General features: G+C 37.8%; 1 protein-coding gene and 1 long non-coding RNA gene across 2 annotated transcripts in view; one reads left to right on the top strand and one right to left on the bottom strand.

Moving 5' to 3' along the window:
• Window positions 1-25,606, top strand: part of LOC128866369 (uncharacterized) — a 189,880-nt gene that overhangs the window by 151,945 nt on the left and 12,329 nt on the right. Inside the window, 2 exon segments of the mRNA XM_054107040.1 lie at window positions 7,639-7,665; window positions 15,860-16,468. Coding sequence (XP_053963015.1) covers window positions 7,639-7,665; window positions 15,860-16,468 — 636 coding nt within the window.
• Window positions 17,475-18,512, bottom strand: LOC128866370 (uncharacterized). Its single transcript, XR_008454927.1, has 3 exons — window positions 18,376-18,512; window positions 17,822-18,092; window positions 17,475-17,760 (listed from the first exon to the last, which is right to left on the bottom strand). It is a non-coding gene; the product is annotated as an uncharacterized LOC128866370 (long non-coding RNA).

Raw genomic sequence — 25,606 nt, 5'->3', positions numbered from 1 at the left:
AGCACTTTGTACCAAAAAGTATAATGTGTAATACGCCGACGATCAACTTTTTAAAAAACAAAAATGTCTTTAAAGTTTCATAACTTTTGAATATTTGAATTTAAGCGAAAATTAGTATTGTAGTTTGTCTTAAAACTACCCATATTTTCATAAAAAATTTCATTCGAAATAAATCTTTATTTGTTTGCGTACGTAATTGCAAAACAAAAATATTTTTTCCCTTAAAACAGATGGCATTGCATTTATAGGGTCTCAAACTTTTTATTAGATAACCTGCAAATTCAAAATCGATTTTTTTTTGGTGGTTAGTCTCCTTTTCGCAGACCCGGTCACATATGTACATGAGCTTCCAGTTTTATTTTCCAATACAAATGTAAGCTCATATATCTATAATGCAGCTTCATACTTTTACAGCTTCTTGGACAGAGCGATGCACTTTAAAAACTGTAAAACAACTATTTCCTGTTCAATCGGCAGCTTTCTCTTCAACAAAAAATAGGGACTAGCACGATGACATTATCTACAATATGAAATAAAGTTCAGGAGTTTAAACTGGTTAAAGGAGTTCGAACTATTTCGATTTTTTGCTTGCGAAAAATCTTTTTGAACTGTTTGATACCAAGCGTGCTTTTAGACAAATGAATTCTTTAATCTGATATGAGAGAATATTATTCGATCTTCAAAGCTTAACTACTCAGGCATCGTCTTTTATAAGAGCGTCGAAAACCACGCTGTTATTTCTGTGTTTTTTTAACTGGAGAAAGGATGAAATCGATTGAATTTAAATTTGAACGAGGAAAAAACGAATAATCTCTTACCATCAAATAAACAGTCATTGGTCACTTTACTGATGACAGTTGTAACTTTCAAGTATTTTTTTTTTTTCTTTTGGTTTATTTACTGTAAGTTTTTAAATCTTAATCCGTTTTAACTGTTTATTAGCTCCTTTGATTTACGCTTCTCCGTTTTACGCGGGGCGATCTCTTTGACTTCGTCTTAGACGTGATATGCCGATTCTGTGCGCGAGAGTAGTAGCAAGAGATTTCGCGGGAGTTTGCATTTTTTAAGATTATTTTCGGTGCTATTTTCGATTTCGTCATGGGCCATAGATATTTGAAGATCTTTGTAAATGCTCGAGTTTTTGACGTACTGAGACAATCCTGCCTTTGTATAATATTATAATAGTCGAAGAAGAAGTGCACAGAAGTGGCTAATTGTAGTAACTGATGACTTGACGCGCTGAAAAATCTCTCTTCCTGACAAGCTAAGTATGTACGATTATATCTGTAATGTAGAAGCATATATAAACATAGACATAGGGGAGTGAGTGAAGGTTTAATGGCTCCCCTGGCTAGGTCAGGTCGCAGGTAGGTAGGTGAAATGCCAGTCTGGCACTCCTTGGGTCCTTCAACATTTAGGTTAGCGCACTGCCCGAGGCTGTCGAAGAAAGGAGCACCCAAACCTGGAAATTTACATTACCCCACAGTTTCTGAAATGGATGTTAAATGGTAATCCTAGCTTTTCCGCAAGCCGATCCTCCCGTGACTGGTAAACCGCGAGGAGTCCAAAGGACTTTCTGAGTCCTCCGTATATTGTACTGGGGCCAAAGGGTTTTCAAAATAGCACGTGAAGTAATGGAGCTCCACTTTTCCTGCGCTTTCCAGGTCGTACAAAGTCTTGAAAATATTCAATAGAGTACATGAAATGAGTGCAGAGATGGTAAATGAACAGGCTTGACTTCGTTTGGTATTTCACGAAGAAATGACTTCTGCGCTTTGTTGAACTCGAGCACAAGTTCTTAGGTGATTAGTGTGCTAGCCAAGAATAGGAGACATAATAAGGAAAGCCAATACTTTCATTTCAAAGGCCGGGCTTCCAGGTTTTTACACGCTGCTCTCATATTTTTTTAGCCATTCGATTTTTTTTTTCTAGGAGGTCGCCTGGGTTAAGTTAGGTTGACTGATTGTCATCCGACACACTTAGGCCTGAATAGTCGCATTGTGATGTCACTGGAGCTCGTCCTTTACACTCCTGAGGCTTCTTTGAACCAACCTGTGGATTTAATTAATTTTATTTTATTTATATACAGGAGGTGCTCCACGGTTTCCTCTTCTTCAATACCTTGACAACTTCGACAAAAGTCATTAAGTGGTACCCCAGTATATTTGCATACCTTCCATTAGATAGTGTCCTGTTAGTATTTTTCATATCCTATCTCCTAAGATTCAGTAGCTATTTTGTATGGCATTCGTTCTGTTCTGGCGAAATTTTCCTGCTTAGTTGACAGAAAGGTGATTGCCTTCAACGGGCCGAGCAGAAGGATGCACTGATGTTTTCATTTTCAGAGTAAACTCCTCTACCTACCAGTTCAACAAACCTAGATCCGTAATTAAATATACTGACTCTATTTTCCTCATCTACTGTACCACTATCCCAGACCTCTTTTGAAGGGAATCAGTTCATTACAATAAAGCTCTACACTGATACAAAAATCTGTAGTAGATGCAATAGTGGAACGTTTTCTTAATATAGTCGAATGACTTTTACAGAATATTTTTACGAGGCCAATGTTTTTGAGCCTTAATGTTGATTTGGCAGCTAATTGCTTACCATATAAATCAATTGATAATAGGTATAAAATTAAGTTAACCCTACGGTTTTCTTGCATGAGTAAAGTGCTGTTGAGGCTTTCCTTAGGGTTTCTATCTAACATCAAGCCTAAGTAGCGAACAGTTTCGCTGAAAGACAAGGTGATTCTTTTCAATGCCGGGGTCTTGCATACGGTAAATGATGTTTTCTAGTAAATGAAACCAGTTCAACATTGCCTAGCGTTTACGCCTAGTCCACATGACGTCGACCATTGGTCTACCTCATTTAATATCTTCTTCCTAATTGGCGCTATAACCGCTTACGCGATTTTGACCGAGATTAACAAAGCGCGCCAGTCGTTTCTTTCTCGTGCTAACCGGCGCCAATTGGACACACCAAGTGAAGCCAAGTCCTTCTCCACCTGATCTTTCCAACGCAGAGGAGGCCGCCCTCTTCCTCTGCTACCACCAGCTGGTACCGCATCGAATACTTTCAAAGCCGGAGCGTTTGTATTCATTCGGACGACATGACCCAGCCAACGTAGCCGCTGGATCTTTATTCGATGCGCTATGTCTATGTCGTCGTAAAGCTCATACAGCTCATCGTTCCATCGTCTGCGATATTCGCCGTTGCCAACGTGCAAAGGTCCAAAAATCTTACTCAGAATCTTTCTCTCGAACACTCCAAGCGTCGCTTCATCGGATGTTGTCATCGTCCAAGCTTCTGCGCCATACGTTAGGACGGGCATGAAGAGAGTCTTGTAGAGTGTTAGTTTTGTTCGTCGAGAGAGGACTTTACTGCTCAGTTGCCTACTTAGTCCAAAGTAGCACTTGTTGGCAAGAGAGATTCTACGTTGGATTTCAAGGCTGACATTATTATTGGTGTTAATGCTGGTTCCTAAATAGACGAAGTCTTTTACAACCTCGAAATTATAACTGTCTACAGTGACGTGGGTGCCGATACGCGAGTGCGCCGACTGTTTGTTTGAAGACAGGAGGTACTTCGTTTTGTCCTCGTTCACCACCAGACCCATTCGCTTTGCCTCTTTATCCAGTTTGGAGAAGGCAGAACTAACAGCGCGGTTGTTAAGGCCGATGATGTCAATATCATCGGCATACGCCAACAATTGTACGCTCTTATAAAAAATTGTGCCTGAGCGATTAAGTTCTGCGGCTCGTACGATGCTCTCCAACATCAGGTTAAAGAAGTCACACGACAGCGAGTCACCCTGTCTGAAACCTCGTTTAGTATCAAACGGCTCGGAGAGGTCCTTCCCAATTCTGACGGCGCTGCTGGTGTTGAGCAACGTCATCTTACATAGCCGTATTAGTTTTGCGGGGATACCAAATTCAGACATCGCGGCATACAGGTAACTCCTTTCCGTACTGTCGAATGCAGCTTTGAAGTCGACAAAAAGATGGTGGGTGTCGATTCTCCTTTCATGGGTCTTTTCCAAGATTTGGCGTATTGAGAATATTTGGTCGATGGTAGACTTTCCAGGTCTGAAGCCACACTGATAAGGTCCAATCAGTTGGTTGACGGTGGGCTTCAGCCTTTCACACAATACGCTCGCTAGAACCTTATAGGCGATATTTAGAAGACTAATCTCTCGGTAATTGGCACAAATTGCAGGATCGCCCTTCTTATGGATTGGGCAGAGCACACTTAAATTCCAATCGGCAGGCATGCTTTCATCCGACCATATTTTGCATAGAAGCTGATGCATGCACCTTACCAGCTCCTCGCCGCCATGTTTGAATAGCTCACCCGGCAGTCCGTCGGCGCCCGCGGCTTTGTTGTTCTTTAGCCGCGTTATCGCTATTCTCACTTCGTCATGGTCGGGTAGCGGAACGTCAATTCCGTCGTCAACGATTGGGGTATCGGGATCTTCACTTTCTCGGGGACATGCGCAGCTGTCACTGTTTAATAAGTTCGAGAAGTGTTCCCTCCATAATTTAAGATTGCTCTGTACGTCAGTCACCAGTTCGCCGTCTTTGTTCTTACAGGAAAACGCCCCGGTCTTAAAACCTTCCTGTAAGCCGCCGAACTTTCTGGTAGAATTTTCGGGCGTTGTTCCTATTGGCCAGCATCTCAAGCTCCTCGCACTCACGTATTTCGGCCTCTCGTTTCTTCTGTCGGATAATACGTCTCTCTTCCTTTTTCAGCTCTCTGTAGCGATCCCACATGGCTCGCGTTGCGCCCGATCGCAGCGTGGCTCTATAGGCGGCATCCTTTCTTTCTGCGGCAGCATGAAATTCCTCGTCGTACCAATTGTTTTTTCGGGCTCGCCGGAATCCGATTTCTTCTTCGGCGGCGGTACGTAGAGAACGAGAAATGTTGCTCCATTGTTCGTGGATGCCGGTATGTTGGGCAGTACTCTCTGAGAGCAGGAGTGAGAGTCGAGGGGCGAATCTTCTGGCTGTCTGTTGTGATTGCAGCTTTTCGATGTCGAACATTCTTTGCGTAGGTAGATGTACGTTTTTTGCTTCACAGAGGCATGTGCGCAGTTTGGCTGCAACAAGGTAGTGATCCGAGTCGATGTTGGGTCCTCGGATCGTACGTACATCTAATACACTAGAAGCGTGTCTTCCATCTATCACAGCATGATCGATCTGGTTTCGTGTTTTTCGATCAGGAGACAGCCAGGTGGCTTGGTGTATCTTCTTATGCTGGAATCTGGTGCTGCAGACTCCCATGTTTCGGGCCCCGGCGAAGTCGATCAGCCTCTGTCCGTTACCGGATGTTTCGTTGTGCAGGCGGAATTTTCCGACTGTGGGACCAAAAATTCCCTCCTTGCCCACCCTGGCGTTGAAGTCGCCAAGCACGAGTTTTATGTCGTGGCGGGGGCAGCGCTCATAGGAACGTTCCAGGCGCTCATAGAAAGAATCTTTGGTCGCATCGTCCTTCTCTTCCGTCGGGGCGTGGGCGCAAATTAGCGAGATGTTAAAAAAACGGGCTTTGATGCGGATTGTTGCGAGACGCTCGTCCGCCGGAGTGAACGACAGTACTTGGCGACGAAGTCTCTCTCCCACAACAAATCCGACACCGAATTTGCGCTCCTTTACATGGCAGCTGTAGTAGACGTCGCAAGGTCCTATGTTTTTCTTACCTTGCCCCGTCCATCGCATCTCTTGGATGGCAGTGATGTCAGCCTTTACTCTTACGAGGACATCAACCAGCCGGGCAGAGGCACCTTCCCCATTAAGTCCCCCTCATTTAATATAAGAAAAAAAATAAATAATTGGCGCGTACACTTCTGTTAGGTGTTTGGCCGAGCTCCTCCTCCTATTTGTGGTGTGCGTCTTGATGTTGTTCCACAAATGGAGGGACCTACAGTTTTAAGCCGACTCCGAACGGCAGATATTTTTATGAGGAGCTTTTTCATGGCAGAAATACACTCGGAGGTTTGCCATTGCCAGCCGAGGGGCGACCGCTATTAGAAAAATGTTTTTATTAATTTTGCCTTCACCGAGATTCGAACTAACGACCTCTCGGTGAATTCCGAATGGTAATCATGCACCAACCCATTCGGCTACGGCGGCCGCCTCATTTAATATGCTCTGCATAATTTCACAGAGTGTGTTCAAGGTTCTTCAGCAATTTATTCATTGTCCGAAGTCAGATGAGTTGAGGCAGTATACCGCATTTAGGGGTGGCTCTGTTGATGGCTCTTATCATCTCCGGGGTTCCTAATTCGAAAAATGATAAAAAACGGATTTTCAACAATCTGAGAATTTAGAAGTAGACCCAATTAGAAATAAAACAAACTAATCCCAATCTTTTCCGACAAATAGAAGTGGCTTTACAATCAGCGTCCCTGAAAATTCGCGTGCATTGAGTTTGAATCAAATTCATTTGATAAGAAAATATTGCTCACCACATTGGATTCGCCGTTTTGAATTTTTGAAATCGCAATCAGCGACGACTAAAAACCATACCATTCCAAGTTGTAGGAACTTTTTAGTAACTTGAGTACTCTATATTTTTTTTTCGGTAAAAGTTTATTCGAAAAAAATTTACCGATTGAAAGTTTGTATTAAATTTTTTTCAATAATATTTCAAGATACCAATCAAATAATTTCAAATCATTTTAATTTGCATGGAAGTTAAATATTACTTAAAAAATTAGGGAATTTGTATTTTTTTTTTTTAATTTTGTTATTAATGTTTATAGAAATTCCTGAGTTGATAGAGCTAGAGCTAGAGCTTTGTATTAAAATAAATAATGGATTAGATTTCCCCCCATTGAAATAAAAGCAAAAAAATTCAAAAACTTGTTTTCTAGAAAAATGTACCGAAAATTATTTATATTTCCATTATTTGAAGGCGGCTCAGACGTTCCCTTTAATAGCTTCTTGATTTAAGACTTTAACTCTTCCACTTCTTTAACTCCATTTTCAACTCCGCTTTACTCCAGATTCTTTCCAGTCTCTTAGTGAAATATTTAACCGCCTTTGCCTTTATTTATATAATTTTTTGCTTTGCAAGGTGCATAGCAGCAGATTTTTCATTCAAAATTAAGGTCGCTCGCTTATTTAGATTTTTCTATTCTGCAAAATTTACCTGCGATGGCTACACAGTAGTAGAATTAGATATACATATATGAGTATTTCATTTGTGCTCAAGATATAAACGCAAAGGAAGCTGTACGAGGCACCGAATATTTAGAAAATCCTCCAAAATTCGCTTAGTAGGCCTACAAAGTTCGGCATGGAAAATAAAAATAGTTTTGAAAACCAAATTATTAACCATTCGTAAATAATTTCTTCCATATGTGTACATACATATTTTAATAAGAAATTTCAACAAATGAGGAAATTTCGAAAAAAATCATATGAGTCTAATAATATACACACCACTGTACTTGAAATACCTATTTATGTATAAATGTGTACATAGTCACTTAACCCACTCACCATTCTCTCGCTCAACCAACCTCATCCCCTGTATTTGTATTTATCAAACAACAAAAAAAACAACTACTAACTAACTCACAGCATTAACTGAAATAAAATTTCTCTACTATTGTTGTATTTTATATATTTTTAGAACCTACACCCAGATATATTCGTAAAGGTATCTACAAAATTTAATACAATTCAATTAATTTTATTACTAGCATTTTATTAATAAATACTGACTCGTGAATAACCACTTAGTTATCAATCATAAAACACATTTACATACATACACACATACATACATATATGCGAGCAATGCGAAATTTACATGTAGTTAGTGCTTAGCGAGTTTTCCTTTTTCGGCAATTCGCATTCCCACTCACTTAGCCGAAGATTTTTTTCAACCCAATTAAATAAAATGTGCTTGCCAAAGTCATAAAAACGAAATGAAATTGATAAATTACACATTTGGCGTATTTACCGTTCAATTCAAATATAAAACCATTTAAAATTCAAACCATAATTTCTGTTAGAACAAATATTCAACAATTACGTATGAACTTTTTACTAAAACAATATAAATATAAATAAATCATTGGAAAGCCTTGCGTATTCGTATTCACATTAAGGTGCCTCAGAACACAAGTTTGGGGTTTTCACAACGGGCTTACAAATTTTATTATATTTAAGACTATCGCCAAAATACCTTGGAAAAACTTTAAAATTTACGAGAGCTGGAAGGATTTGGATATGAAATAGTAATAAAAATAACTTTTCTAAAAAGTCACCTGCGATTATATCGTCCCCTTAGTATAACAATAGCCTATGTGCTCATAGGCTATTATTTTTTATTGAATTTTTGGATTCTCCATCGTCGATTTTATATGTGGCCAAAATTTTGTCAAATTCTAGTTCCACAAAGTGGGTCAAAACATCAGTCAAAAAATAATAAATATTTACAGACATAACGAGATTTGAGTGAGAGCTACTTTCGACAAAAAGTTTGAAATTCATTTTCTCAAAACATCAAAAAATTTATAGGCTATTTTAATACTAAGGGGGCGATATAAGAGCGTAAGCTCAAAAATGTTTAAAAACTTTGTCGAAGAAAAAAGAGTAATAAGATTTTTTGAATGTGTTCTCAAATCGCTACAGCTCACGTAAATCTTAATATTTTTCCGGAATATTTTGGCGGATGCCCTAGAATATAATAAAATTTATAACTGCGATGGAAAGACCATAGCGTTTTTTTGTTTTTATTTTTTTGTATGAAGAGGGATGCACCCTAATATATATATATTTACATACTCAAATGCAAACCCATATGGTTTCTGTTTAATCCAGCTGAAATATAGCTTACGAGCAAAATAAATATTGAAAAAATGCTAAAGCAATAAAGTTCGCTGTTTATTATGTTGGACAACAATTTTTATTATAAATGATGGCATAAATTGGTAATTTGCCAAAACCACCCAGATGCTACATTTCTTTTTATGAATTTCTGAATTGTTTCCATTAATTTTTAAATATGTGCGTTAGGGTATCCCTAATATGACAAAGATTTTTTTTCTAATTTCGAAACGCATACCCTCTACATTTTGTACTAATGCTATAAGATGTTCCAATATACATAGAATTTCTTCTTTCTAGCATAATTGCAACCAGTGCCGACCGAGATTCAAAGTTAAGTAAAAATCGTATTTTGTCCTGATATTTCAGTCTGCTATAAAATCACTATTAAATTAAGTGGATAAAAGTAAAAATTAAATGATATGAACATTAATATTTAATTAAAAACATAAAGTAATAACAATCAGTAGAGTAATTTCTTTTTAGAGTAGTTTTTTTAGAGCCCGTATACAATTTTCTATGTTCCTGGACACAGCGCAGCAAGAACTGTTTATTTTCTTCTTCAGTCATGATAAGTCCGTTAAAATCTTGTATCAATTTAACAGTCCTTTCAGCAGTATCACTCACAGCTCTCAAATGACTTATTCTTCTTTTAGCTTCCGGAAAACCAGCATTATTATCCCAAGAAAACGCATCTTCCTTTAGAAAACTGTCGTCGATCTGCAGTCGTGATAGCAATTGTTTTCTCTTCTCCGATACAAAATCATCCAGTGTTTTGTCTGAAAAAAAACTAAGAATAACTTAAATAACAAAACAAAAAATCAACAAAAGATTTAAAAATATCGCAAAAAATCACTTTAACTTACCAAACTACTTTTGAGTCTGCTCTTCCTTCCAAGGGTCATAGCATTTGTTATAATCTGAGGTTTGTCCCTGTTGAAGATGGGAATAATTTTTTTTTTCGTTTAGTTATCACTTTCAACACCAAACAGTGATAGAATGACTGTATCTTCACATAAATACCACAGGTCATCACTTAACTTGCTTATAAAGGGTTTGTCGTCTAGGTCCATATGGTTTAATATGGGCCATAAGAAATTGGAAGGGCCACCACGTCTACCGAAAAATGGGCGCAATGCGCGCAACGTTTGCGTTAATGAACACTCATTTTGATAATAAAGTTTTATCATTTGAACGTGCTGTTCAATCGTGTAACTTGCCATGATGATTTTGCATAAGCAACTGAATAATAAGCAAAAGATTTGACAGATGTCACCAAAAAAAAATGGCTGCCACAGGGCGCCAAAATCGACCCGCACCAGTTGAAAAACAGAACGATTATTTTCATAAAAAATTTGCACGATTTGCAATCGTTGCTCAAGTGTGTAGCGTTTCATGATGAAATGTATACTAATGAAGTTTACAAATGACAAGCGAAAAATAAAAAATATTGCGTCGTTCGCCCTCTCTATCGGAAAAAAGTTGAAGCGCACCTATTAAAAACCCCTATAGAAGCTTTAGAAATTGTGGCATCAACTTTTTCGTACTCTTTTAACATCTTCAAGAAGCGCAAATCTTGGTTAGGTGATTTGGTCGCCCCTGTGCATTCGAACCAAGCTTTAACATACAACATCACGACAAATAACCGAACATCTTGTAGAGCCTTTTTGTCCTTCGCAGTAATTCGGCATTGTGACTGAAGTAAAAATATTGTTAAAGAATAGATCGCTCTCGCCATCCAACGTGCCTGATGCATAGCTCCGTGGGGCCTTAGTTTTAATTTTTCCTATGTGTCTCGATATTCCCGAGGTTTTTCCAATTTTTTCTGAACTTCTTGAACATCGGAATATCTGGGCTGCTAGTAGTTTGCTCAAAATTAGTTTCAAAGATAGCTTTTAGAACCAATTCATAAACATGATGACGACAATCGAAAATCAGCCTTTACCTTTCTAAAGTTTGCTCCGAAATAGCACAGGCTCCATTGAAACGGCCAGTATTAGAAGCTGTTGTGTCGCAGCACATTATTTGTACTTTATTGTAAAGATTTCATTCAAAGAAAACTGTTGAGACGGCCTTAACTTGATGTTTCCCAAAATACCTCTCTAGTTTTGGCACTGCAAGAAGCTTTTCTCTATCGTCAAACGAAGCAATAACTGGAAAGCGATTTTCTTTTGAACTTCGTACATCCAACCCGGGTACATTGTTTTGAAAGTCAGTTTGATTTTCTAGTTTCAGTAAGAATTCGCTGAATCATGGATTTATTAGTAGGGAAATCATCGCTACTCCGACCAAGCGCTTCTAGAAGAATGTAAACGGAGTCGCTAATACTTAACTGGCATCGATCTAAAGCTGGAAATAGTTTAGGTGTTATGAGATTCTTTCTACCTCTTTTTGAAGGTTGTTCATGGCAGGGAACGTCGGGCAAACTGAGTTCCATATTCAAGATCTGTTCTTCATCTGAATCTTCTACACTTTCTAAGTTATTTTTGCTACAAGTAGATACAACAGTCAGTGATTTTCTTTGTTTTACAATCCTTTGCTCTTCTTCCAGTCGTCGTCGTTTAGATCTTTCTTCTTTGTCCGCCACCACCTCAACATCCCGTGTGACCTGGCTCTCTCTGCTTCATTAAAAATAATTTATCTTGCTCTATTTTCATTCTCTCAAAAGCATCGGCATGTGCAATATCAAACAAATTATCAAGATCAATTTTGAAATTGTGCTCGCGGCTCTGGAACGTGACCTGAGTTTTCTTGCAATTTGGTTGTAACTCTCTCCAGACATGATATAAATCAACAAGTTTCTTTACGCAGTTAGGAAATGCCCTTGTAGGAATTCTTGCTTTTTCCAAATAGGGGGAGTGAATAATCCCTAATCTCAAGATTGGCACTTTCACCAACAGTCAGGCTAACCTGACGAATATTGTAAAATAATACTGAGAGAATTGTCGATTAGATGTTAATTTTGCATAATTTATTTGATAGCTAGGCAATCCGATAAGGAAAATATTTTGTTAGTCACTCCGTAATTCCACCGGCGCACTAAACAATGGAGTACTAAGAATCTGAAAAGTCACGTATGAAACGACGCATAAAACGGCATATAATCGCAAGTCGGCTCGGGTTAGTGCTTATAAATCGAGCTAAAATTTTTTCTATAGACAGTATAGGGTTATTACGAAACTTTTAAGAAGGTATGCGTGGAAAAATATTTAAATTGAAATTTAAGGGACACCCTACTGTACATACCTGTATATGCACTTGTTTTCAATTATCTGGCAGTTTGGCGACTATAACTCCAAAAGCTACTATTATAGCTTTTATTTTGCGTCCAGCTTCAATACGCCACAATCCACATTTCAATTTCATAAAATAGTTCATTTCAGTGAAAGAGCATAATATAAGGTGAAGTAAAAAGTGCCTAGTCTTTTATTGCATCGGTTCGTATTACGTGTGCAAAAAGTTTGTGCGCTGTAAGTTTGCAGCAAGTTGAGTTTTTGTTTATCATTTAATTTATCGAGCAGATCGCTGCGTCTCTCAAAGGGCTGGGAAGCTTAAAGCATACACTACGCATATGCGTACACGCGTGACGCGATGGCGGGGCTCCCGCAAGTAAGAGCTACTCCACGAGTCTCTGAGCCACAAGGTTTAATAAATACAGTGCACTCGCGATAACTCGAACTAATTAAAACAGGCGCTGTTCGATTTATCGAATTTGTTCGACTTATCAATTGAGTGTGCTATGTTAAAAAAACAGTCATCGATATCGATTTTTCGATCGATTGTTGAAAATGGAAGCCAGTAGAAAATTTCTGTGGTACAGTTTCGTTATACGAATTACATTTTGGTCCATTGGCTGGATCAATGGTGTCACATTCGGCGGCATAAACATAGTTAAAATTAAACCATCCTCGGACTTTAATTCGATTTCGTTGGGATGTGATGGGGCATTATCAATTAGAAGAAGAGCCTTCTCAGGTAATCCCCATCTTTCAAATTTTTTCTTACCTAAATATTAAAGTCATTTAACTTGGTTAAAAAAATTGTTTTAATGAATCTGGATTTTACCTGCGGCACGAACGAATTATGAAACCAGTCTTTGAAAATCGCCGAAGTCATCCAGGCTGATTTGGAATTTTTGTACTCCACCGGACAGTTAAAATTTTTGAAAACACGAGGATTTCTTGCTTTGTCAATAACGAGAAGTTTAAGCTTATGGTTGCCGGTAGCGTTAGTGCAAGCCATAAATTGCCTTATCTTTCTTTTTTATAAGACTTATGGTGGACTTGGCTACCCCATATTCCTTCGCTAGAGAAGTAACACTACGTCCACGTTTAATTTTGTTAAGGACTTCAGCCCTCTCTTTTAATGTTAAACACTTCAACCTTTTACGATCCATTACTCACGTGCACTGATATACTACAAATGACAAATTTAAAGCAATTTGGTCAATGCAAGATGTTGTTCCCAGAAAACTAACGGGATATTAACGCCGAAATATTCATATGGACAATACACTAGTATACATATAATTTATATACATATACTATTACATATGTATCTATGTACAAAATGTACATGTTTGAAAAGAATGTGTGTACAAATAAATTTGTTTTTTTGTTCGAGTTATAGCGCTTTTTTATTGTTCGAGTTACAAAGAAGTCAATAGGGGGAAAAATGTGTTCGAGTTAGCACGTCGTTCGACTTAGCGGCTATTCGAGTTACCGCGAGTGCACTGTATATCCAAAGCTGTTTAGCCGTACTGCTCTGACGTGCGCTAACAAATCTTATGACTATAAAATTAATGAACACGCAAAAGGAGCTCAACCAGAAACTTAGTTCTCATTCCCACTAGCTTCGGTTCCCAACACGCCCTAAGGTAATCAGAAAGTTTAGCTATAAGTTAGGAAATTATTCACTATGGGATCTTCCTATCGGGCCAAACACTAAATTGGAACGTCTGCTATCAATAACTACCCAAATTGAAGCAGACGATGAAACGATGAACGGTCAGCATTGTTTTCGTTGCCAATGTGGATAAATATTTTTCCAATCGCGGAATATGAAATTGTTTAAGAATTTTACAAAAGTTATCGCAGCATATTACATATACTCGATCTAATTAGCGTAACTCCAACTATGTTAATTTCATCGTTCACATAATGGGCAAAATTATTCCGAACATGTTTGTTGACCTAGTATAAGGCTTTGCAAACTGTTTGTAACTCACAAACGTGCAAAACATGATATCAGAAATAAAATAAACTGATTAATATTTTTTTTTTTGCATACATTTTTTTTAGTTTTTGAGAGTTTTAGACATAGTTTTGATTAGAGAGTTTAGTCTTAGTTTAGAGAGTTTACGGTTTACTTAAAAACAAGAAGATTTTTGGTATCATTTTTTGGACTTTATTATTTTTTGAACGTTAAATATTCGATAAAATAAGATAGTCTCGATAACAAGAGGAGTGCTTTGTTGGGCTGCTACAAGAACAAGAAGATCAAGATATGATATCTTTCGATAAATGTTACTAATGCTTCAGTCAGCACATAGCGAGTTAGAAGTGATTTTATGACGCTAATGACTTTCACACGGAATTATATTATAATAACTAATTAGAGATCAATCAATCTATCAATTTTGTTAACAGAAATTATGGTTCAATAAATATTATAAGTATATCGTACTTATAAAAAACATATTCAAATTTATTGGCTTATCTGCGTGTTCAGATACTACATTTTATTATAGTTGTGTATGTATTTAAGTACATTCCAAGCGAGCAACCTACACTCATTAAACAATTCACGCTTACCCTCGCCTCGTTCAATGCGCATGCTTGCCATCGAGAGCTACAGAAATCACCCACGCTAATCCTTTCAATAGAGACGCATGAAAAGTATCGTTTGCATTTGAGGCGATAGCTCATGATACCTAATCCTACCCTCAATCGTATTACTGCCAATTTTCTTTCCACGAAAATAGAAATTTTTTATATTCTCTTTTTTGCTTGTTAATTACTTGTATTTTCAACTAAATTTAGTACTAAATAATTTTCGTTCCAAATTAGTAAACTTCCTTTTGATCAACTACGAGTATCAATAAAAATTGTATGTAAATACTTATGTACTATAGCTAATAATATTTTGCGTATAAAAATATTCCTATTTATTTGGTTATCAATTCACGGCAAATATGAATATCAAGTAAACTTAAGTCGTTAGTTTATTGGCAGCTTAAGTAAATATACTAGTGCCCTTTCACCCATTCAAAACATGCATAAGTACGTAGTTATTAGTTTAACCATTGTCCTTTGCATTCACTGCGTCAACACTCAACAGCCAAAATGTATACATCTCTCCTCCTATTTCTTTCTTACATATATCTTCTCTTTCTCTCTCTCTCTTTGTTCCGCCTCTTTCCGCTTCTTATTCGTGCCGTAAATATGTGTGATCGTGTGTGCGTATGCGTGTCCACTACATTTGTGTGCGTATCTCCATTCGCTGCTGCTCACGCCCACACACACATACATATCTTTACACGCACACACGTTCAGTGTTTGCCGCGTTGCGAGGGTTGTGGACTCTTCGATCGCTGCTTCCAGTATCCGCGTCGCGAGCTGGAACGCGACTGCGGCTGCCAATTTGCACTGCTGCATAAGGCCGATGTGGAGAGCTAGCAACCAGCGCACGGTGATGGCGTTGCATCATCGGAAGGCTACGTCAAAGTCGGCAGCATCGACAGCCCCACTGCCGCATTGGCGTCCCCTTTGCATAGTTGTGGTGCCATCAGTTGTTTGCATTTGGAGAATGAAGTTGGTGGTGGTTGCAATGGCGATGGCGACGTCGCTGTTGGCCTACGCGATAGCAATAGTGACAGCGAGGAGGAAGCCGCCAATGATGTGGACGATCAGATTGCTGTCGATGATGGCGATGTTGACGTAGATAGTCGATTGCAATGCAATCACCGCTCTTTGCACGAGCAGCAGCGTCAGCAACAACAACAACAACTGTTCACACAGTCAAAATCGAAGGTTGGTGGCGCTAGCGGTGGTGGCGAACACAAGCAGAGGCAGAAGCGTTTCACACAGCAGCGCAGCATTTTGAAGAATTCAACAGAACGTTCGAGCAACCAGGAAGAGCAGGATCTGCTTGAGGCCAAAAAGCAGTTGATATTGCGGCGACGGCGACTCTTCAGCCACTACCGCCAGTACGAGCAGTGGCGTCGGCGTCAATTCAGTTACGATCCATGCTACTATCGTGCCATACCGCTGCCGATCGGTCAAGCGACCTACAGCAATTATTCCGGTGGCTACAGCAGTCAGGGTCAAAGCGCGTTCCGACGCCGCCGCCAGTACAGGCGGCAGTACTCGTGTGCCGAACGTGAGGATTCGCGCGAGAGTCGTGAGTCGTCGTCGCTGCACCGTTACAAGGGCGAGAGCATGATAGCCAGTGATTCGTTTAACACTGGTAGTTATGATCAACAACAAGAGCAATATCGACTAGAACGGCAGCAACATCAACAACAACAGCAACAGCAGCAGCAACAGAAAAAGCAACAATATCAGCATGAACAAGCAGTGTTGCAACAACAAATGATAGAATATTACTCCCCAATGGGACGGCGTAGTGTAAGTGCCATTTTAAAGCTCTTCCTAAAGCACAACGAAAGCACCCAGACACCTGACACTCATACGACGGTTTGCGAAGGAAGTGCCTTGTACATACGTTGGCCGTCAGCTAGCTGCACCCTGTACAACTGTTTATTGGTAGCGTTGTTTTAGTAGTTGCACCTTTGTACATAAATACAACCAGTTGTAGAAGTTATTTGAAAGGCGCAAATTACATGTGGCATCCAATTATCTAACCGCTTGAACATACCAACAACGACTACGACACCAGCACCGCACTACACTGCACTGCACCCCGTACAAAAGGCTACAAAACAAAAGTCCGTCTTAACAACCAACACAAAAGGAATTCTTCCCCTGCTCGTTGCCTCCAACCCCTGCTTGATTGCTTGCTTGCTAAAATTCTGTATTTCCAAATGCCGATGTATTCCAATTCGATGCGCTGTAGTTGGAAGGAGCAAAAATCTTTCGGTAGCGTGAAATTTCTTTCTTCCTTACTTCCAATTTTTATTAAAAAGTTTGAAGCATACAATTTAACGCTAGCGTAAAAGTTCTGCATTTTAGGAGACGAAATGTTCATGGCTTCAGTTCTTTTCGCTTCTCTTATTTTGGCTGATGTTTATTCGCTTGAAAATATTGTATTCATAATTTATGTGCTAATGCAATTTTATAAGCTTACAACCTTGATTGTAATTATGATTATGATATGATTATGAACTAATAACTATGTATATCAGATAGTTATTAGCTCATAATTTTATCACTATTTTTAATTTTCATACCTACTATAACTTCTACTTTTGTACATATATATGGGCATTTATTTTTTAAGCTTTTACCTATAAAGGACTTTTGACTGATTTTAGCATTTTATAAATTCATGCCTGCTGAATTTCGCTGAAGCTTTCTGGTGAATTTTTCTAAGTTTTCATGTTTTTAGAAAAGTTGTGCTTGCCTTAAGATTAAAAACCAATATTCTTTGATTTATAAAATGTTTATGGCTTATAATTGAGTTACATAAAATTCCGTATTAACGGAAAAATACCACATTATACAATATATTATATACAAATATACCAAACGCGGATGCCGCATGATTTTTTGTGATTTTCGATTCATACGGCCCAATTTGGATGTTTTTGCCTCACTCAATAATTACAGCGATATTACGTCGCTGTTACTTTTCTGATGGCCTGTTGTAGAAGTTATTTCGCGAGAATCGTGTTGTTTGAACAAAAAAAAACACAAAAAAAAAGACCGATAACTTAGTTGCATTTGTACTTAATTTTGCGCTAAAAAGAATAGATAGACAATATTAAACTTCAAGGTAGTGTTTATCAAATATAAACTTACTATTCCTCTTCCATTCCAAATCCGCAGTGAAAACTTGGATATTGCGCTTAATTAGCTAGTGTTGACTATCAGATTGTCAGAATTTTATTCAAAGAACGGGTGACGCTGCCATTGTTGCAGAAATTTAGTGGCAGAACGGGTGACACTGCCATTGTTGCAGAAATTTAGTGGCAGAAGGTGATGCCGCAGCTCGAACACGCCCTAACTCCATACCCGTGCTTTCAGGCGTTGCCGCAAGCGCCGCATATGCCTCGAAAGATAAATTAGAAAACTAAAAAGTAAACCAAAATAATGAAACATAGTGAACAAACTCTGGGGAAAAAGAAATCCATTATTTTCTTGGTAGATAGCTTTAGTGATCGATATCTCGTAAATTTAAAGTTTATGCTCGTTGTCGAGGTGACATTGCACACTAAATAAACTCCTTTGGTGCTTTTTGTTTCTTCCATTCAGCTATGAGTTAAGCTGGCCATAAACAGGGCGCAATTCCCAGCAATTTTTTGCAGTTCGGACGTGCGGACACAAATCCAAAGTAATTGAAAATTTTCATTTACCTGAGATTTGTTGGTAGTGTGTGGCGCACTTTGTGAATTTTCTCATTTTTTACTGACCGTCGTCGGAATAAGTGTAAGCGAACAAATTACACGTGTTAATAACAAATTTTTAAGAGAATTTATAGTGTTTCAAAATTAAGAAGCCTATGGCAAATAAAAAGTGATTTATTCAAAACAAGTTTTTTGTTTTTTTCGTTTTTTTTTTTCTTAATAACTGCAAGAGCAATCGCGTCATCTGCTTTTTTGTTTCGCATGTTAACAGCACGACGATCGCAACGAAATCATGGCATACGGATTTGTGTGCAGTGTATCTGCTGCGGACTATGCACAAATTGCGGGGAATTGTATCTTGTTTATGGCCAGAAAGAGAAAATTCGGTGTTTCCTTGACAAAGGCGAAAATGCAAGTCAAGCCGCTGAAATTGTGTAGGGTTTTTAAAGTGTTGATACTGTAAGAGCTAATTACGTGCAATTTTGGTATCGTCGATTTCGTTCAGGCATTTTTGATGTTAAAGAAAATGTCGATAAAATTATAGAAATAATAGCTGTTGACCGGCATGTTAGTAGTCAAAGCATCGCACTATGAAATAGAGGAGTTTTACGAACCAAAAATCGATAATTGTTACATTTCTAAAGATTAAGTTGCGAAAATTTGCACAAATGCAAAAAAATATTTTAATATCATTTATTTTTAAATATATATATATATAAATATATAATTGGCGCGTACACCCTTTTTGGGTGTTTGGCCGAGCTCCTCCTCCTATTTGTGGTGTGCGTCTTGATGTTGTCCCACAAATGGCAGATATTTTTATGAGGAGCTTTTTCGTGGCAGAAATACACTAGGAGGTTTGCCATTGCCTGCCGAGGGGCGACCGCTATTAGAAAAATGTTTTTATTACTTTGGGTTCACCGAGATTCGAACCAACGTTCTCTCTGTGAATTCCGAATGGTAGTCACGCACCAACCCATTCGGCTACGCCTTTCGGCAATGACGAGGCTATAAAATCGCACTTGGTTAGTTTTTTGCAAATAAAGGCCAGAAGTTGTATGAGCGCGGAATATTAAATTTACCGGAAAGATGGCAAAAGGTTATCGAACAAAATGGAAAATATATAATGGATTGAAGTGTATTCTAAGTTTTAAAAAATGTATTTACTTTCTTTGAAAAGTTCAGCAATTTCTTTCCGGACAACCCAATAGTAGCGGGACATAGCTACAGTCATACCGATTAATAATTTTTTTGGTTTTTGAGTTCCAGATAAATAGAAGAGCCAAAATGGACAACGCCGTCCAGGTCCAACTTCGGGAAGGTCAACTTCAACACCATTTTTTAAATTATTAAAATTAAAAAAATTTTTTTTTTTTCATTTTGTATGTAAAAGAAGTTAAATAAAAAGTCTAAAAAATTAAAATATCGTTTAATTTTAATAAAATATCGTTTTTAATTCTTTTTATTTAAAAAAAAAATTCCTGAAAATACCCTAAATTTTCGAGCTCTAGACCACCCTGACCCCTTAAGCAATTGGCAGTGATTACTCAACAAGTGTATTATTTGTGTACAGTGAAATCTCGATAAAACGAAACTTGATAAAACAAAAAACTAAGAATAACAAAACTTTGGCTTAGTCCCCTGAAAATTGTTGTTTCGAAATTTGCCTTACAAAATTGCTCGCTAGATGTAACGAAGAAATTTTTAAAGCAAGAAAACTTTCGAGATATATTGACGGTTAAAGTCACGTTATATCTTCGAAATTCTATTAGCAAAAGCCTCTTTGTAATGAAGTTTGGTGCTTAGAGTGGTCAACGTTAATCTGATAACACAATAATTCTTCTCAAAATGAGTTTTCCTGTAGGGCCAAGTCGATTTGCTATGTGACAAAGTGTCTATAGTTGATAATAAAAGATCAGTCCTTATTGTGGGATCTGGAAATAAAAACTAAAAACGCGGAACTACTATTTTTTCGTTATGTCGAGATTTTGATATTACATAAATATTGGGTAGTCGAAAAAGCCTTTTCGTATTTCTAATCAAACTTCAACTTTTTTTTTATATTTGTAATGAACTTTATTAAACCAAATATGTACCATTTTGGTCGACCACCTTTTGCCATTTTTCTTCTAGAGACATTATTCCATCCGTGAAAACTTTTGTGGTTTCTCGGCGAAAAACTGCGACAAGTAATTTTCACAGGCTTCTCTTGAAGCCAACTTTACTCCATTAAGGGAGTTCTGCATTGACCGAGGACCAGTTCTGGCCTTTTTTTTTTGATTGCTTGCTTCAGTCTCATCAGTTGTTGACAGTGAAGTGTAGTGTCAAACGTTCGAGCAGGCTGGAGCAACTCATAGTGGATGATTCCTTTCCAATCCCACCAAACATACAGCATAACCTTTCGAGGCGTCAATCCTGGCTTTGCGACCATTTGTTGAGCTTCACCACCCTGAACCATGATCTTTTTCGCACATTATTGTCATATTTGATCCACTTTTCGTCTCCTGTTACCATTCGCTTCAGAAATGGTTCGATTTCATTTCGTTTCAGCAAGGAATCGCAGATGTTAATTCGGTCCATTAAATTTTTCACAGACAATTCATGTGGTACCCAAACATCGAGCGTCTTTTTGTAACCAGCCTTTTTTAAATGGTTCAAAACCGTTTGATGATAAATGTTTAGTGCCTTGGCGATGTCATGGCCGCTTATGTGACGGTCCTGGTCAATCTTTTCCATAATTTCATCGACTTTTCCAACGATAGGTCGACCGGAGCGAGGTGCATCTTTCGCATCGAAATTTCCAGAACGGAAGCGAGCAAACCATTGTTGTGCTACACGAACTGATACTGCATCGTCTGAGTAAACTTCACAAATTTCATTGGTGGCTTGCGTGGCATTCTTCCCTTTTTTATACAAAAATTTCAAAATATGGCGAATTTCTTCATTATTTTCACTCATTTTTGAACAGTTATAACTTTTTTCAACTTCTCCGAATTTAATTTATTTTGGTCAAATGAAGCTTAAAATGTCACCTTTCTAACACCGTATGATATGACACAATGTGATTGGTAGCACTGGAGATAGATGACTCCAACGGCATCTATTGACAAAATATGAAAAGACTTTTCCAATATAAAGAAGAATTTTTCCTACCCTTTCAACTGCGTTGTATTGAAGTTTCACTGTGGCTTCTAGTATTTCTGTTTAATAGTTCCCATCCTATAATGCTACATCTTTTCGAAAATAATTTCTACATAAATGCATTATTTTTGAGAATTATAAAATCGAAGATTGGTAAGCCCGATTCTCCCGCCGCTCTCAATTTACGGAAGCCGAAACTTAAGAACCTAAAATCTATAAGTTCTAAAGTTTCTTAAATTTTTAAGTTTCGTTTAGTTTTAACTAGCCAGTAACACAGCTTTCCATTTAAACAGATAGGGCAACAAATTAAGTTACGTAAATTAAGTCTCCACTAACTGCGCTCTTATTTATTAGCACTAATATTTTAATGCATTTCGAATCCATAGATAAACAAAATCCATAAAGTGGCAAATGAATAGAAGATGAATGAAAATTTAAGCAGCAGGAATCTACAAAAATTAAATAAACAACATGAATTTCGGCGAAAAACTGAACAAATAAATATAAAATTGTATATTTATATAAGCTTATAGCCTCTTTTGTATTTGTGAATAAATTGCATGGAAACAAATAAATAGAGGGATTATAGAATTTACGGCAAATGCTTTGAAAAAATTCACACATCAAATTATTTACGTTCTTGCGCTCTCAATTTTGTGATGAATAGCCGGGGATGGAGTTAATGTCATTGGTATACGAGTATGTATGTAAGTGAGTAACGTAGCACTGCCACCGTCATGGGCTTTTATTAACCAATGATTTATATAAATGAAGGTTGTAAACTCGATTTATTATCCCATAATTGCCTATGCGACGAACTATATCGAGTCGCTAATTCAGTTTCCGCGCTCGCTTCTTGCAACTGAGAGTGTATTGCGAGAGGGGTATACGCAACCCAATGGGCGATAAGCACGGATGTGGTGACTGTTTGTCTTTTCGCACGCAGACGTCCTCTGTCTGCTTTTGACATACTCCATGCCCTTTCATCTCTTCCAATTTGAAATGTCCGCTCTGCCTGTTGTTCGGCGGCAATGGACTATTGGTCGATGCACCATCTGCATCATCCGGTGGCTTATCATCTGCATGTGATACAAAATTTCAGTAGTCCAATGTGTTTTACCGTAAATTGGTTTAACTATGTACACACGCTTATTATAACTGTGTACATACTATACTATATACATTAGGATGGGTATATTTTTTTCTGACGTTGTTCCTAGCATATTCGCATATAATAATAGGCTCTATGCGCCTCATAACCGACGCTGAAGCAAACAATAATAATATTTGGGTTCTATATAAAATTCTAAGAAAAAAAGTCCGATAGGGTATAGCTTTAAAATCAATTTTAAAACTTCAAATTTAAATGAAACTATCTGTAAGTAATACGAAGTTAATATGTAGAAAATTAAAGAGCCATTAGATGGCACTACACAGAAAATTACAGTGGAATTTCGATAATTTGTAATACAAGGGACCATCAAAATGCTGTATCACGGCTTTCGAGTTAGCGGAACTACGAGTTATAGTACACAATCAACCGGGATTACGATTTATAAAGCACTTTTGCAAAACCAATTAATAAAAGTAACGGTTAAAATCAACTTGGGATTTTTTATTATTTCATTAGTTACGAGTTATATAGCATTTTTATCAGACACGAACGACAATAAAAAAACTGAAGGGAAAAATATGAGTTATCGAGAAGACCAAATTACAAACATTTCGTACGAGTTATGCAAGAGAACGGAATTCGTTACAAATTGCCGCGTTTTATAATTATTGAGCTTGCGAGTTATAGCAATTCCACTGCAGATGTAATTTTTTTAATATTTTAATAGCAAAGGTGACTAAGTATTTTGTTAACACACAAACAATTAAATTTTACAATATTTTATAAATTTTGTTTATAATTTTTTTTCTAACAAGGTATTTACAATTATTTCAGTTTAAATCCTTTTTATTTTCAACACGAGGAGTTTTTTTTTACTTTCTATCCTCATTATGTGACAAGGATGATAGATTACCAGGTTTGCTATTTAGCTTTTGTGAAAAAAAAAATTGTGAGGTGAACTTTTGCTGCCACGTCACTTGAGAGATTCAGACGAATTCTTCACGAGCATTTCACATGTATTCGCAAACTCGTCCAATCTTTCATTGTTCAGATTGCAACGAACTAACATCAGTATAGACTGTGTTGATTTTTTTCGTATATCACTCACACAAACTTATCGCTAGCTGAAATTTGCAGAATCATTTCACACACTCGTCCAATTAGTGACGTCAGCCCATCAGCTGATTCTGTTAAATTCACTCAACCCCCAACAACGGTCTGCTAAATAGCACACTTCTAAAAATATTTTCACCATGATTATGTAAATTATGGCTCCCTCTTTATTTTCGTATTGATTAAAGATAGTGTAAGCACGGCATCCTTAAATAACTGCAACATGACAACAACAAGCAGCTGTCAAAATTTGTTTGAATAGTCCAAGGTGTATTAACGAATAACGAACACGGCAGTCGCCAGTTGATCCACGTCCCTTAGTAATACAATTAACGTTCAACTTAATTTTGTGCATTCCATCCATAGAAACTGACCCGCCCTAATGTGCATACATATGTACATACTATACACTTGCCAATGAATGCTCATAAAAGCAGTAAATGTCATTCCGAAACAAGTCAATTGCCGTACTCATGTGTGAGTAGGTATGTGTGCATGTGTAAACATACATACATATACATACGTATGTGCTGAAATTTCTTTGCTGGCTCTATTTTGCACACATTCACTCAAAGTCAACATTTCACGCGTCGTAGTTCTTGTGCCAACAGGATGCATCCACATCCTGTCATTCAGTGTGGGCACAGCATGTGTGCCGCTGATGACTTCTGGGTGTGATGTGTGCAACTGTAAATGTTTATTTTGCAGCAACTGAATTAGTCGTTCAGTGCTTTCACAGATTTATTATTTAATACAAAAACTCATCTGCAGTTTAAAGAACTAAAATTCTCACATCCATATGAATTTTATACATTTTTCAAAATGCACTGTGATAAGTTTTATGATTTTGCACTGTAAAGGCAAAGCGTCTGCATTCAGATCCTTTGATACATTAGCAGGAAAGTAAAAAGGGATGACGCCAACACACGTCCTTAAATACGATCTGTTACACTGTCCGGTTCCGGTGCACTGCTGCAACTCATAGCCGGCAAAAGTAACAAAAAATACGGCAGAGTGAACGGACATTGTAACAGTTTATTGGGTTATGGTTAAACCGGATGCGTTTGTGCTAAAATGTGACGACGCCTTTAGTTAAATATTACTTTATAAAGGAAGTCGCTTGGAAAGAGCTTTAAGAAACTCGCTCTTTCAATTTAATTGAAGGAGAACAAGCGAGTTTCTTCGAACACTTTTAAAGGGCATATAGGGAATATTTGTAGGTAGGTTATTAGGTGGTTGGACAAACTTCTTTCCAATTTGGGTTGGACAAGTCCAAACACTTAGTTAGTAGACCATTGTAATACACCCGGATAGATTTCAGTAGAAAGAATAGAGATAGGAAAGACAAAGTGTTGGTGGTAAGACGGATAAATTAGTTTGAGGCCACTCTTCCACAAATCTCTTGGGCTCATTGATGAATTTTAAGTGATCCAGAAGAGATCTGATTCTGGAAAATGCAGGACAGCTACAGAGAAAATGCTCTGCAGTGTCGTCATTCTCAAGACATGATAGGCATATCGGGTTGCCTACGACCCCCATGGTAGCCATATGCTGACCACAGACGTTGTGCCCTGTGATTGCACCCACCAGTACTCTCAGGTCCTGTCTGCTTAGTTTTAGGAGAAAGGTCGCTGTTTTCCTGTTTGGTTCTATCACAAAGCACTTGGCTACTCTGCACGAGTTCAACTCAGATCAACGTCCTCTATGGGTAGACCTCATGAAGTCTACAACCCATAGTTGAATCGATGCGGAATTGACACCTAGAAAGGGTTCAGAGGCTAGTGGCATACTTTCAGATCCTTCATTTGCCAATTCAGTTATCAGCTAACTCGTTCCCTGTAATACCACAATGTGGAGGCACCTCAATAAGAC

Source organism: Anastrepha ludens, chromosome 6 (assembly GCF_028408465.1).
Source record: "Anastrepha ludens isolate Willacy chromosome 6, idAnaLude1.1, whole genome shotgun sequence".
Lineage (NCBI taxonomy): Eukaryota > Metazoa > Arthropoda > Insecta > Diptera > Tephritidae > Anastrepha > Anastrepha ludens.
Note: the sequence above shows the minus strand (reverse complement) of the source record. Positions and strands in the feature narration are given on the sequence as shown.